This window comes from Periplaneta americana, chromosome 14 (genome assembly GCF_040183065.1).
Source record: "Periplaneta americana isolate PAMFEO1 chromosome 14, P.americana_PAMFEO1_priV1, whole genome shotgun sequence".
Classification (NCBI taxonomy): Eukaryota; Metazoa; Arthropoda; class Insecta; order Blattodea; family Blattidae; genus Periplaneta; species Periplaneta americana.
In genome coordinates, this window is record NC_091130.1 from 154,343,647 (window position 1) to 154,358,463 (window position 14,817).

The following is a 14,817-nucleotide window of genomic DNA, read 5'->3' on the forward strand; positions in this document are numbered from 1 at the left end:
GCCTCAGCGCGATTATCTAGTTCAGGAAACAGGATTAAGCTCCTGATCGCGATCACAATTAGGTCGATAATCGCGATTAGTGACTGTAGTATGTTACTAGTATAAATTAACGAAAGTAAAACGCCTTATAAAGAGAAAATATGACAAAATAAAAGCTGAGATTAATATTTATAGCATACTTATGATGTGTTTATGTTGCGGCAGACGGTGATAGACATGTGAAGTTCTTCACGTCACAACAAATGGAGTCGTCGGACATGGCGGACGCAGGCGCAGACCAGGTGAGTTGCACCAAAGCACAATAGCACTGAGAAATGTTGGGAAGTTCCTACTCATGCCATGTGTGAACTTCTTTCTTCTCTCTAATCCACTGAGTGTCTTTGTCTACATTAGCACTGGCTTTGTCATTAATTCATCATCATCATCATCATTATCATCATCATCATCATCATCATCATCATCATCATCAATGTTGGAATCGCCAGAAGCGTTTTTAATAATCTTGTACATATTTCAACTTCATTTCATTTTGGTCCATTGTTCAGCGAGATTTTTCTTTTCATTTTTCAACAAAACGGGACCAACAGATGTCCCAACAAGAACTGTAGGGTCACAAAAGGTCTGAAAAACAGGACTGTCCTGTTCAGAACAGGACGTCTGGTCACTTTATCTAATGCCTGACGCAAACGGAGCCACTAGCCACAGGCACCGGTGAATGCTCAAATTGCGGTCTGTATTTTGTATGCAGTTTTAATAGACTCGATTTTCTGAATTGATTGAATTGAATTGAAAGAGGAGAATTGGGAGGAGAAATTTAAAAGGTACGCAAACGCGTCCTTGCAAGTGGTTCGGGGCTGTAAGAAACTAAATATGTGAGCTCCAAGCCTGTTGGCCACTAGTGTCACTCCGGGTTACGCTGCTCCACTGAAGGAGGTATAGAAAATTTTGAAGGGGAAAAACCAATAATACACTGGGCGCAGTTGTATACGGGCCACACGCTGAGGTAGTGGCCGTGTCTTGCTGTATGTGACTGCTTTCGACCGTAGTTTATTTTGCGTAAACACAACCGCTCGCGTCCGGCACGTCATTCCCAGCTCCGTTGTCTACCATCATGTCCCACTTCCCTCAAATTCATTTTAATATTATCCTCCCATCTACATCTCGGCCTCCCCAAAGGTATTTTTCTCTCTGACCTCGCAACTAACACTGTAAATGCATTTCTGGATTCGCCCATACGTGCTACATGCCCTGCCCATCTCAAACGTCTGGATTTAATGTTCCTATGTGCAGTTCTGCGTTGTGTAACTTTCTCCATTTTCCTGTAACTTTATCCATCTTAGCCCCAAATATTTTCCTAAGAACCTTATTCTCAAACACCCTTATCCGAGGCTTATTGTGTGGTTTCGTAACAAGCTGTTTTTTTACGGTGATGGATTGTTAGTTCTTCGCCCAACCCCCAAGCTGGAGGACCACCTCTTATCGGCTGTCCACGACTGCTTATTCAATATATTCGCAGCTACCCTCCATATCTGGAGGCCGTCTCCTCTATCCGCAACCTGAGGACGCGCCGTGCCGTGGTGATAGGGACCCACAATACATGGGTTCGGACCCATATTCATATTATATTTTTATGCCCAAAATGTCTATAGGCCCTAGAATTGTTTCCTAAACCACGGGTCATTCGTCGTGAATCACCCTGTATAACCGTAGCATATGATTTGCAACGATGGAATAAAACATACAAATATGCTAAAAATCCGCCCCCTATTTATTATAGGCATCCAACAACGAAAACTCGGTGCGCAGAAACCAGCGGGCGTGATTGTCTCGCGCAAATGACGTATGCTCCCGTTTCTAGCATGCTCTCACGCCTACTGCAGGGGGGGGGGGGTAAGGCCTATATTACACTATCACATTTCTGTGACACAGAAGTTTCATAAAATATATATGATAAAATCTTTTACAGTGTAATATAGTATCTTTGATCACATCTAGCTGTGACATAGTTCTGTGATAAAAGTTATGGTCATCATCATACCTTTGATAAAATCTTTGACTAAGAAGAAAGAAAATGGCGGACATTAAGTACACATGGTCTGTGTGACAGAAATGTGAATGTGGGATGCTGTGCTTAATGACAATAAATCATAGATTGTATCATATCATATCATATCATATTATGGTCTGTGAAACCACATGACTTTTAACATCACATTGTGAGTCACATGAAATGTTACGTCATCCATTCTTAAATACATATAATAATAATAATAATAATAATAATAATAATAATAATAATAATAATAATAATAATATTGATTTATTTTAGCTGGCAGAGTTAAGGCCGTAAGGCCTTCTCTTCCACTCAACCAGCAAAAAGAGTATATACATATGCATGAACTTACAAAGAATTCAACAATTTGATTTAGATGAGAGTTACATGTATACAAGAGTTATTTACGAATTAAACAACAAAATACTATGAACTATTAATTAAACACTGAAATAAACTATGTAGCAGAATTAAGCTAAAATACATAGAATGTTAATATATTTCGAATAATATTAGATAATAGAAAGAGATTATTATGAGACAATTTTGAAAATACAGCACAATCAGGATGATGTCTAAAAGAAAGAAGTAACAATGTAGTCAGTGATAGTTTAAATCAGTATGATTGGAGTGAAATGCTAATAAGGTTATCTTTTAAGCTGTTCTTAAAGGTGTTTATTGTCTTGCAGCCCCTAATACTTTGTGACAAGGAATTCCATTGACGCGAGGTGGATACTGTAAAAGATGATGAATAACGAGATGTTCTATGAAGAGGTATACTTAGCGTGCCACAGATAAGTGATCTGGTATTTACGTCGTGGTTAGAGAATACATAAGAGAAACGAGACGAAAGGTAATTTGGTGTTAAGGTGTGCAGAATTCGAAAGAGTAAAGACAAAGAGTGTAAAGTTCTGCGTTCTTTAAGTCGGAGCCACGAAAGACTTGCGAAGGACGGTGATATGTGGTCATATCGTCGGATGTTGCACACGTATCTGACGCACATATTCTGAGCTCGCTGTAACTTGACTGACAGTGCAGAACTTAGGTCACTTAACAGAACGTCACAATAATCGAAGTGCGGCATTACTAGGGTTTGTACTAGGGTAAGGATTATAGGATTTCACATCTTCACACTGAAGTTCTCTCAATAGAGTTTGATGGATTCCTCTTGTATCTCTTCTCCCTGGCCAATCTCTAACCCAAATATGTTTTTTTTATATTTTTTCTCCAGTATTAATGCAATAACCATTGCTGCACTTACGGTTGCAACATGCATAGAACTGCCGTGGATTGATTGTTAGAACTGTGACGAAAGATGTGAAAAAAGCTTTGATATAGTGTAATATACCCAAAATCAGACATTTGATCAGTGGCGTAGCATGAAATTTTGAGCAGGGGAAGCTAACTCAAGTTGTCTTTCATGCAATATGAGAAAACGTATTACAAAAATACAGTCTTAAAATAAATAGTAGTCAATGTTAAGTCAGCAGTCGAAGATTGGTTGGAACCTCGTAAGTAACACCAATAAGGCATGACCTCAAATGATACGTAATAAAATATGATTTCACGGTTTACACATATCTCTAACAAATAGACACGTATACGTATAACATTAGCTCACTCCCTGCCATACTTAGAGAAATCACAATATTAGTATCATTACGTAAGTATGCGTCTGTCTTTTGGTTGTGTCCTTCATTGACAGCAAGGGAGTCGGTCATTTGTTTTTTAAATCACACTTTTGTTCGTAAGTCAGTCTTGATAATACAATTGTCCTAAAAAAATTCAAGTAAATTAGTGTCAGGAACTGTTATTTCGCTCATTATTTATTACATCAGCCACAATGCACACTAACACTTCAACTGAACACAACTGACGAAAAGGGATAACTCGGAAACTACTTATTTTAAATGTTAAAGCTAGCTTCTTGCGAGCCTTGCGACTAGGGTAGTTTAGTCAGAAAGGGATGGAAAATCTGCGGGGTGGATTACACAGAAGAAACCGGTCTGCTTGGAAGCTGGTGTGTGCAGGCTTCTTGTTTACTGCTGCATCACAAATCATCCTGAGCTGCCGCATCACAATATTTAAAGCGTAAATATAAATTCTATTAAAATTAATAAAATAATTTTCTCCATAAACTGCGGGTTTATTATGAAATTATTATTAGCTGGGGAAGCTAAGTTTTTTAGCTTACATTGACGCTACGCCACTGCATTTGATCATATGTTATCATATTCTGTGAGGAGTCCGAGTCGAGCTTTGTTTGTAGGATACCTACTGTATAGTATTGCGACCAATGCTTCCATATCGAAGTCCATTTTCCTACTGACACGTGGTTGGATAAAATGTCTGCATAAAGTGGAGATCACTAGTGGTCATGTTTAGCCACCGGTGAGGGTGGCTAGTGACTCCGTTTGCGCCCGGACTTAAGTGGGTGTCTGGCTATTGTTCAACCAATGCTTTACTCCACACGCATATTAAAAATTAGATAATTTACCACAGAAAACACATTCGATTTGTAAGCTCTGAAGAGAATGAATTAGAATAATTAATGTTATTACTTTATTGTGTTACGACAGACGGGAGGCGCCAAGCAGAAATTCCCGAGGCGCCGAGTACGCACGCAGCTATCCATAGACGAGCGCAAGTTCCTCCTGGCGGTACAGCGGGGGGACATGAAAGCCACCAAGAGGTGTGTACCATGTCATGATACAAGGATCTGCAGCAACCAGAAATTCTTAAGCGCCGTGTACACACGTAATTGTCCGCACACGACAGAAATGATCTGTGATCTGTGATCTGTACACAGTGGCGACATGAAAGCTACGAAAATTTATTAGGGGAGAGTCGGGTAGTATCGGACATCGGGTAATATCGGACAGTGCTTTTCTTTCATCTACCACCATATGGTAGTACCTGAATGACATGGTTACGTTTCTCTATGCGACATCACAGAAACGTAACCATGTGAATCAGGTACTATCATCGTGTGGTAGATGAAATAAACTCACTGTCCGATATTACCCGATGTCCAATACTACCCGACTCTCCCCTAATCATGTCAGACTACCATGAACTCACAGGATAAGAGAGTCCGCGGCAGCTAGAAACTCCTAAGGTGCCGTGTACACACGTAATTGTCCACATACGGGAGGAATACCCTATATATCTAACTGCCAGAACGGAGGGGCGACATGTAGGCTAAACTACGAAACCATGTCCACCTTCATTCATTCATAGTGTTCTGCCCAGGAGCAATTCTTACACTGCAAACCCAGCATTCTCCAGTTGTTCCTATTTTCTGCCTTCCTCTTAGCCTCCTCATATGATCCATCTATGTTAATGTCGTCAATCATCTGATATTTTCTTCTGCCCCGAACTCTTCTCCCGTTCACCATTCCTTCCAGTACATCCTTTAGTAGGCAGTTTCTTTTCAACCAATGACCCAACTATAGTCCCGTCGCTCTAATTTCCGGCAGCCAATCGCGTTGCAGATCGGCTACATTTAAACGTGTGCGTCTTGTGATTCGCTGATTCATTTCTTAAGGCTCGATAAATACTTAATATAATCGCCCGCCATTTTAGCTCTTTTTTTGACTTTCGCAGAAAGCACACGAAGACGTTATTTGCCGCTCAATTATTTGCTGAATTACAGTGCGTTTGATTTATTATCATAGGAGCTACGACATGATAATGTTTAACGGTGTGGCAAATAGATTCCTCGTCTGGTAGCTCGGCAATGTGAGAACAAAAATGGCGAACGATACTACCTACCTAGACTTTATAGAGCCTTTACTTTCTAAGACATAAGCAAAGGGGTGGAGTCACGCCGGAAATAACAGCGTCGGGACTATAATTATTTTTTCTCTTTCCGATCAGTTTCAGCATCATTCTTTCTTCGTCCACTCTTTGCAAAATAACTTCGCTTCTTATTCTGTCTGCCCACTTCACACGCTCCATCTTTCTCCACATCCACATTTAAAATACTTCTAGTCGCTTCTCTTCACTTTTTCGTAATGTCCATGTTTCTGTTCCATACAATGCCACACTCCACACAAAACATTTCACTAGCCTCATCCTTAGTTGTTTTTCCAGATGCCTGCAGAAGATGCTCCTTTTTCTATTAAAAGCTTCCTTTGCCATTGCTATCCTCCTTTTGACTTCCTGGCAGCAGCTCATGTTACTGCTTATAGTACACCCCAAGTACTTGAAGCTGTCCACTTGCTCTACTGCCTCATTTAGAATTGGCACGTTTACCTGGTCTTCGTCTTGTTTGCATTTATCTTCATTCCATATTGCTCACAGTTGTCATTTAGCTCCAGTAGCATATCCCTTAGTATCATTTCCTCTTCTGCTAACAACGCCATATCATCAGCAAATCTTATGCAGTTTATTCTTCTTCCTCCTACTATCACTCCTCCCATGTTCTGAAAATAGTTTTCACTAAGTCCTCCAAGTAGATTTTGAAGAGTGTAAGTGATAAAGTGTATCTTTGTCGTACGCCTTTCCCTATTTCACTTCCTTCTGACAGTTTTCTATCCTGACTTTGTCTCGTTTCATACGAACGTTACTGAATAGCCCCCTCTCTTTCCAATCCACGTCAATTTTCTTTAGGACGTTCTGTCATATCATTGGTATAACTCGAGTTAAAAAAGTCGTAATACTCGTAACAATAATACCACCAACAAAACCAATACCGGTACTTAAAAATAAATGACAGCCTGCCTTTCACAAATCAATTTTGTTTCAACAATGAATAAGTTTGAATATACTTTTTTTTCATCGAGTCTGATGTGCTTCGTCACATCGACTTTGATGACATCATCAATGCTTTCTCTGTGAAGAAAGTGCGGAGGAAATCTTTATAATTCACAAGTAAGATGCATGTATTTTGATTCCAGTAATTTATTGTTTTCTGAATTGTAACATTTAATTTAAAACTAATTTAAACTAAACATGGCCTGTATAATAGCTGCTTATAAACTGTTTGTGAGAAATAATTGATTAAATGGCGATCTTACTCGTGTTAATTGTGTAAGCATGTGCGGCTTACAGCTGTTTCGGTGCTTCTTCACACCATCCTCAGAGCCTACTAGATCTCGGCGTCATCTCGAACTTCGCTGCCTATTGTGTGGGTGCGTTCGATTGTTGAAAAGTGTTCAAATGTGGTGTCAAATAGTGTGTGTGTTCTGAAATTGATCTGTGTGTTGAGAATTTGATCAGGGTGTGTTTTAGTGTGTCTGTATATTTCATATTGTTCTAATGTGTTGAGTTTTTGGTTTTTGGGTTGTATGTGTAGGATTTCCATGTCTGTATTTATGTTATTGTATGTGTGGTTAGCATTAGTTATGTGTTCGGCATATGTAAATGTATTGTGTCCGCAAGTGTTTATATTCAAGTGTTAAAGTTGTGTACGAAAGATTCTACATGTTTGTGAGAGTTTAGGGGCGACACTATACCTAAATCCGGCCCTAAACATCACCATCATCATCATCATCATCATCATCATCATCATTGGCACTACAGCCCGTTATGAGCCCTGGCCTCCCTCAGTAGTCGTTGGCATCTGTTTCTGTCCTGTGCAACAGTCCTCCAATTTCTGTATTCCAATCTTACAAGATCCTTCTCTACTCCATCAATCCATCGCAGATGTGGTCGTCCTCGTGTCCTTTGACCTCCAGGGTTTGTGAGAATAATTCTTTTACAAGGTTCTGACGCATCCATTCTCATTACATGTCCCACCCACCTCAATCTATTGGTTTTAATTATATTTATTATATTGGGCTCTCTAAACATGCTACATAATTCACTTAAGCTTAAGGACTTTACTAATAGACGGTAGTAACTATTTAAAGGGTGTAATTGATATCTTGTTATTTGAAGTGTTCTATGAGTGAGGAAGTATGTTGTGTCAGTGAAGTGTGTAGTGTCAGTGAAGTCTTGTGTAAGTGAAGTGTGTTGGTGTCAGTGAAGTCTATTGTGTAAGTGAAGTGTGTTGGTGTCAGTGAAGTCTATTGCGTAAGTGAAGTGTGTTGGTGTCAGTGAAGTCTATTGCGTGAGTGAAGTGTGTTGGTATCAGTGAAGTCTATTGTGTAAGTGAAGTGTGTTGGTGTCAGTGAAGTCTATTGCGTAAGTGAAGTGTGTTGGTGTCAGTGAAGTCTATTGGGTAAGTGAGGTGTGTTGGTGTCAGTGAATTCTATTGCGTAAGTGAAGTGTGTTGGTGTCAGGGAAGTCTATTGCGTAAGTGAAGTGTGTTGGTGTCAGTGAAGTCTATTGTGTAAGTGAAGTGTGTTGGTGTCAGTGAAGTCTATTGTGTAAGTGAAGTGTGTTGGTGTCAGTGAAGTCTATTGCGTAAGTGAAGTGTGTTGGTGTCAGTGAAGTCTATTGCGTGAGTGAAGTGTGTTGGTATCAGTGAAGTCTATTGTGTAAGTGAAGTGTGTTGGTGTCAGTGAAGTCTATTGCGTAAGTGAAGTGTGTTGGTGTCAGTGAAGTCTATTGGGTAAGTGAGGTGTGTTGGTGTCAGTGAAGTCTATTGCGTAAGTGAAGTGTGTTGGTGTCAGGGAAGTCTATTGCGTAAGTGAAGTGTGTTGGTGTCAGTGAAGTCTATTGTGTAAGTGAAGTGTGTTGGTGTCAGTGAAGTCTATTGCGTAAGTGAAGTGTGTTGGTGTCAGTGAAGTCTATTGTGTAAGTGAGGTGTGTTGGTGTCAGTGAAGTCTATTGCGTAAGTGAAGTGTGTTGGTGTCAGGGAAGTCTATTGCGTAAGTGAAGTGTGTTGGTGTCAGTGAAGTCTATTGTGTAAGTGAAGTGTGTTGGTGTCAGTGAAGTCTATTGTGTAAGTGAAGTGTGTTGGTGTCAGTGAAGTCTATTGTGTAAGTGAAGTGTGTTGGTGTCAGTGAAGTCTATTGTGTAAGTGAAGTGTGTTGGTGTCAGTGAAGTCTATTGTGTAAGTGAAGTGTGTTGGTATCAGTGAAGTCTATTGCGTAAGTGAAGTGTATTGGTGTCAGTGAAGTCTATTGCGTAAGTGAAGTGTGTTGGTGTCAGTGAAGTCTATTGGGTAAGTGAAGTGTGTTGGTATCAGTGAAGTCTATTGCGTAAGTGAAGTGTATTGGTGTCAGTGAAGTCTATTGCGTAAGTGAAGTGTGTTGGTGTCAGTGAAGTCTATTGCGTAAGTGAAGTGTGTTGGTGTCAGTGAAGTCTATTGCGTAAGTGAAGTGTGTTGGTATCAGTGAAGTCTATTGTGTAAGTGAAGTGTGTTGGTGTCAGTGAAGTCTATTGTGTAAGTGAAGTGTGTTGGTGTCAGTGAAGTCTATTGTGTAAGTGAAGTGTGTTGGTATCAGTGAAGTCTATTGTGTAAGTGAAGTGTGTTGGTGTCAGTGAAGTCTATTGCGTAAGTGAAGTGTGTTGGTGTCAGTGAAGTCTATTGTGTAAGCGAAGTGTGTTGGTGTCAGTGAAGTCTATTGCGTAAGTGAAGTGTGTTGGTGTCAGGGAAGTCTATTGCGTAAGTGAGGTGTGTTGGTGTCAGTGAAGTCTATTGTGTAAGTGAAGTGTGTTGGTGTCAGTGAAGTCTATTGTGTAAGTGAAGTGTGTTGGTGTCAGTGAAGTCTATTGTGTAAGTGAAGTGTGTTGGTGTCAGTGAAGTCTATTGTGTAAGTGAAGTGTGTTGGTGTCAGTGAAGTCTATTGTGTAAGTGAAGTGTGTTGGTGTCAGTGAAGTGGCTGTGCAAAGTATTCGAACAGTGAAACGGTTAGAAGTGTTAGTGAAATCAGGTAGAATCAGTGCAGTGAGTGAGTTGACAGTGAAATAAGTGTAGTGTCGAAAGGTACTTGTGCAGGTATGAACCTGTCACACTCGTGGGTCTCAGTTCGAACTTAGGGCTAAGATACAAATTAGATTTACTTTAAATGTTATTTTAAGTGACCATGCTTCATTTAATTTAGGATACTCCTTGTTATTATTATTATTTTATTACTGTTATTATTATTATTATTATTATTATTATTATTATTATTATTATTAATTATTGTTTTTATTAGTTGTGTTTATTATTAATTGTCATTATTGAGTGTAATTAGTTACCACTGCCACCGGGTATATACCCATTTGCAGTGTGAATAAATACATACATAGGCTACATTATATTTTTTTCTCCATAATCCATTTTCAAAAACTGGACCATATATTCTTCGAAGAATCTTCCTTTCAAAAAGTTCAAGTCTTCTCTCATAATTCTTAGAAATGGTCCATGTTTCTGAAGCATATATCAGGGTTGATCTCACAAGTACTTTGTATAAGGTTCCCTAGACATAGATTTCCGTAATTATTCCATCTGAAAAAATCACTACTAACAATTTATTTCATTGACTCAATAAGATCTGTGGGCCGTTGCACTAGCACTGCCCTGCTGAAGAAAGCTACGTGGCACATTTCTTTTCGTTTAACTGTCCAATGAAAGGAAATGGCGTTGAAGACTAAACATTTAGGCGTACTTGGTGATGCAGGCTGATAGAGATGGAGCTGGTAGACAAGAATTGCGTGGACCCGATGGGGCGCACGGCCCTGGTGCTGGCCATCATCAACGAGGACCTGCCCATGGTGAAGCTGCTGATCTCGCAGGGCGTGGAGGCGCAGGACGCCCTGCTGCACGCCATCTCGGAGGAATTCGTGGAGGCCGTGGAGCTGCTGCTGGACCACGAGGAGGCCATCGTAGCCGAGGGGCGGGAGCACGTGAGCTGCACCGGGATTGGCTAATTATGTTCTTATTCGGATGTTTCTTTCGTTATCAAAATAGCAGTAGCAGTAGCAACATTAGTAGTAGTAGTAGTAGTAGTAGTAGTAGTAGTAGTAGTAGTAGTAGTAGTAGTAATAATAATAATAATAATAATAATAAGTTAATAATAATAGGCTAATAATAATAATAATAATAATAATAATAATAATAATAAGCTAATAATAATAGGCTAATAATAATAATAATAATAATAATAATAATAATAATAATAATAATGCTTTATCTTAGCTGGCAGAGTTAAGGCCGTAAGGCCACCCCGTCCTCATTGAATAATCAAGACTATTGGTGGGTTGCAAGAAAACAAACTTATAAATAAGTTAGTCTTCCATTAGCTAATGGACCATTATAGTTACCGAATTCGCGAGTTGCAGATGGAACATTTAACGGATCATTAGTAATTGGAAGTTTAATATCGAATCTTTGGACTTCGTAGTGTGGCAACGTGGCATCTCTTAAATAAAAAGTGAACATCGATTTAAATGTAGCAGTTGTTTTGCCATGTTTATTTGTTGTAAATATCATTATGGAGCACAAAAGAAGCAGAAGCAAGAATTTCAGCGAGAGGGGCAAGCATCTGTTGCTCGCAATAGTGAAAATATGTATTAATACAGTGGAAAACGAAAAGACAGACGGTACCACCAATAAGGAAAAGGCAGAATGTTGGAAGAAAATCTGTCTTTCAACGTACAACAAGACTGTCGCGAAACAGTCGCTGGCTAGGAAGAATTTCTAGAAGGTCAGTCAGATGACGAAGTAGAATCTGTGGTATAGACAAAATAACTTGGTTACATGAAGAATTATGAAATAATAAAATTATAAAATATATAATACTTTGCTAATAAACATTCTATACACACCGAAGAGCACGTACCTAAATTAATGTGATGTAGATGACATCGTATAAGCAGATTAAAAGCGATGCATAAATTGTATACAAAATGGCTGCCTAACGAAGAATTAAATATTTAGAGGAGGTAAATCAGACCTCTAAGTTAGTGAATTATCAACACTAAAGATGTTTCTTGCAACACTTCTTTAGAACTTAGTGCATCATTAGCGGCTAACGATGCATTAAATACTTTCTCGCAACCCAGCATATATGTAGTGAACATGTAGATACCTATTATTGGAGAAAATTTGTGTGTTCTATAATATGACAGAGCTGGGAGGCACTGCCACCCGAGAGTCGCAGCTTCAGCTCCGACATGACCCCACTCATCCTAGCGGCCCAACTGGATCGTTTCGAGGTCGTCAGAATGTTGCTGGATCGCGGCGCCACCATTCCAACGCCACATGACGTCAGGCAAGTACAGAACGTGTTAACATGCAGTCAGATATCAAATAGATAGTTCAATTAGCGCCCTAGCGGCAGGCTTTGTGTTGTATATATCTTTTTGCAGGCATCAGTGCTTGTAATGTCAAGCGGTGTTGTCACATTTTCGTTGTAAAGATTACAATATTATTTTATACCGACATCATTACGAGTACAGTGATTTCTACCAATCCATAGTGAATAAGTTTTAAGCTATAAGATGACTTTTAATTAAAATCATTAACCTTTTTTGTTATTATCGATCGACTCGAAATATGACAATGTTGTTTTATATTCCACGTGCAATTTATATGAGGACGTCAATTAAAAATACTAACGCATCATTGGTAGGTAGACACGTTGCAGGTCAGCCAAGTTCTGATTACCGACGGCAGGAGTCCGAACTAATTCATAATTTATATCCTACAATTTATAATGCTAAAATGCCATAAAGTGTTGTATCCAACTCGTGACTAATCTTACTATGGCACTCATAAAAAAAAGTCGCACGAACGATAGTTCGTTCCACAAACATTCACTCATGCCATAATCATCAAGATTATCCACTTGTTGCTTAAATAACTATTGGGTACATTGAATTAAAATTTCTTAAAAAATCAGATGATATTGATGATAACTGTGCCGTGCGTAGGTGCGAGTGCTGCGAGTGCGTGACGTCACGCACACGGGACACGGTGCACCACTCGCGGTCCCGCATGAACGCATTCCGCGCGCTGGCCAGTCCGTCGCTGATGTGCCTGACGGCGAAGGACCCCATCCTGACGGCCTTCCTGCTGTCCTGGGAGCTGCGCAGACTCAGCTACGTGGAGCACGAGTTCCGCAAGGAGTACCAGGTACCCTAACAGTAACATGTACAAGACATTGCAGCACCTCCGAAAACAGATAAACACAGTCTAGTAGCCTACATGCAGTCACGAAGCTCAATACGTAGGGAATATGCATCCAATGACAGTTGAACTTTAGTTGCTAGCCACTAGGGTCGCTACTATCGCACAGTCTATTGTTCCTAGTACTTTCAGTTGCTAACCGCTTGGAGCATTGTATCGCGAGAAATGCAAAAAATCACCTCACGCTTCGTGATTATATGTAGAGTTGAGCTTAAACGATATTTTCAAGTATCTGTGACAACTGTGACTGTGACAATTAAATATCTGTGACTTTTACCTGTGATTTTGTCACACCGATATTTTATATCGATAAGTAAGCACAATATGCATGAATTACACCGATATTTTGTCACACCGATAAAAATTAACAGGAAATATTGAAGAACAGTGCAATGTGAATACGATTTCTCTATACACGCCACCCATCAGTGGTTTATATGGGAAAATCCAACAAATAACTTATGTACATGTACCATTAACAAATAAATACTAACCTAACTGAACAGTAACATGTAAAAAGTTAACCTCATATACCAAGATGTTATATCGTAATTGATTGTAGATATAGAATAAATTGATAATTTTTTTAATGTAGGTCGGTATGGAGAAATTGAGGTTATATGATTATCCTAATCGTTTTAAAAATTGATCCTTTTTATTGTATATAATATAATGGATAAATTATTCTAAGTCGTGCATTAACATCATAATACTGAGTCATAATAAAAATTAACGAAACATAAGTATTCGGAAAAACAATGGAAAATAATTACAAAACAAAACGGTTGTTCAGACAGAATTTTACACAAGATAAAGTATTGGTAACCAATGGTATTATTATTTAATCGTGTAATCACTATATCATTCATAATAAGATGGTGAAACTAGCGTAGAAGTAGTTTCGGCGATTTCTGATGTGAAAATCGTTGCATTTGTAAGGATTTTTTTTTTTTTTTTTTTTTGTGGAGAGACAGTTGCTTGGGTTAAACTAGCGCTGAGGTAGTTTCGGAAGTGAAAGTCGTCGACTTTGATTTTTTGAGGAGATGCAGTTGATCGTATATCCGAGGCATAACAAATACTAAACTAACCAAATATTCGTATATGCAAGGTGTATATGCGTAGTACGAAGGGAACTACCTCGACGCTAGTTTAGTCGTTGATCGTATATGTCTAGGCATAATAAAAGCTTAAACCAACCAAACCTGACCTGTCACAGATTCTTATATGCAAGGTGTATATAAGGGGAATACGAAGGAAACTATCTCAAAGTTAGTTTAGCCAAATAAGTTGCCCATCATTGTTGTCGGCTTGTGAGAAATGCTTCGAAAGTTCGGAAGAACATAACGTTCAGGGACACGGAGTGAATTAACATGATTTACGTTTGATGCCCCTTATTTTCAAATGTAATTAATTATCCCATTTATGTGTAAGTGTAGGCCTATTTTAAAAGTGTGCAAGGGCAATGAGAACGATTTGTTGAAGCAGTGTCTGCTAGATGTCAATCTTTTTGGAATTTATAAAATTGACAATTTTTGCTAACTACTTGCAAGTTGATTATTTTAACAATATCAAGATAAAAATCACTAAATATCAAGTTTAGAGCATTGATTAGGCCTATTAATTGGGGTGAAATAACACCCCACACAAGTACCAATGTTAGGCAGTGGCGTATACTGGTTAAATGGTTTTGGCTACCGCTGACCCTATTATTACACAAAATATATATAACAATTACTTTAATTTTAATGACTATGGT

At 39.0% G+C, this 14,817-nt stretch overlaps 1 protein-coding gene across 2 annotated transcripts in view; it reads left to right on the forward strand.

Annotated features, from left to right (window-relative positions):
• Positions 1-211: 211 nt before the first annotated feature.
• LOC138713885 (transient receptor potential-gamma protein-like) overlaps positions 212-14,817 on the forward strand; it is a 52,430-nt gene continuing 37,824 nt past the window's right edge. For both annotated transcript variants that reach the window (XM_069846389.1, XM_069846390.1), the window contains exons 1-5: positions 212-281; positions 4,633-4,745; positions 10,552-10,777; positions 12,002-12,144; positions 12,806-13,007. In XM_069846389.1, the coding sequence (XP_069702490.1) occupies positions 243-281; positions 4,633-4,745; positions 10,552-10,777; positions 12,002-12,144; positions 12,806-13,007 (723 nt within the window). In that variant the 5' untranslated portion in view covers positions 212-242. The remainder of the gene's footprint in view (positions 282-4,632; positions 4,746-10,551; positions 10,778-12,001; positions 12,145-12,805; positions 13,008-14,817) is intronic.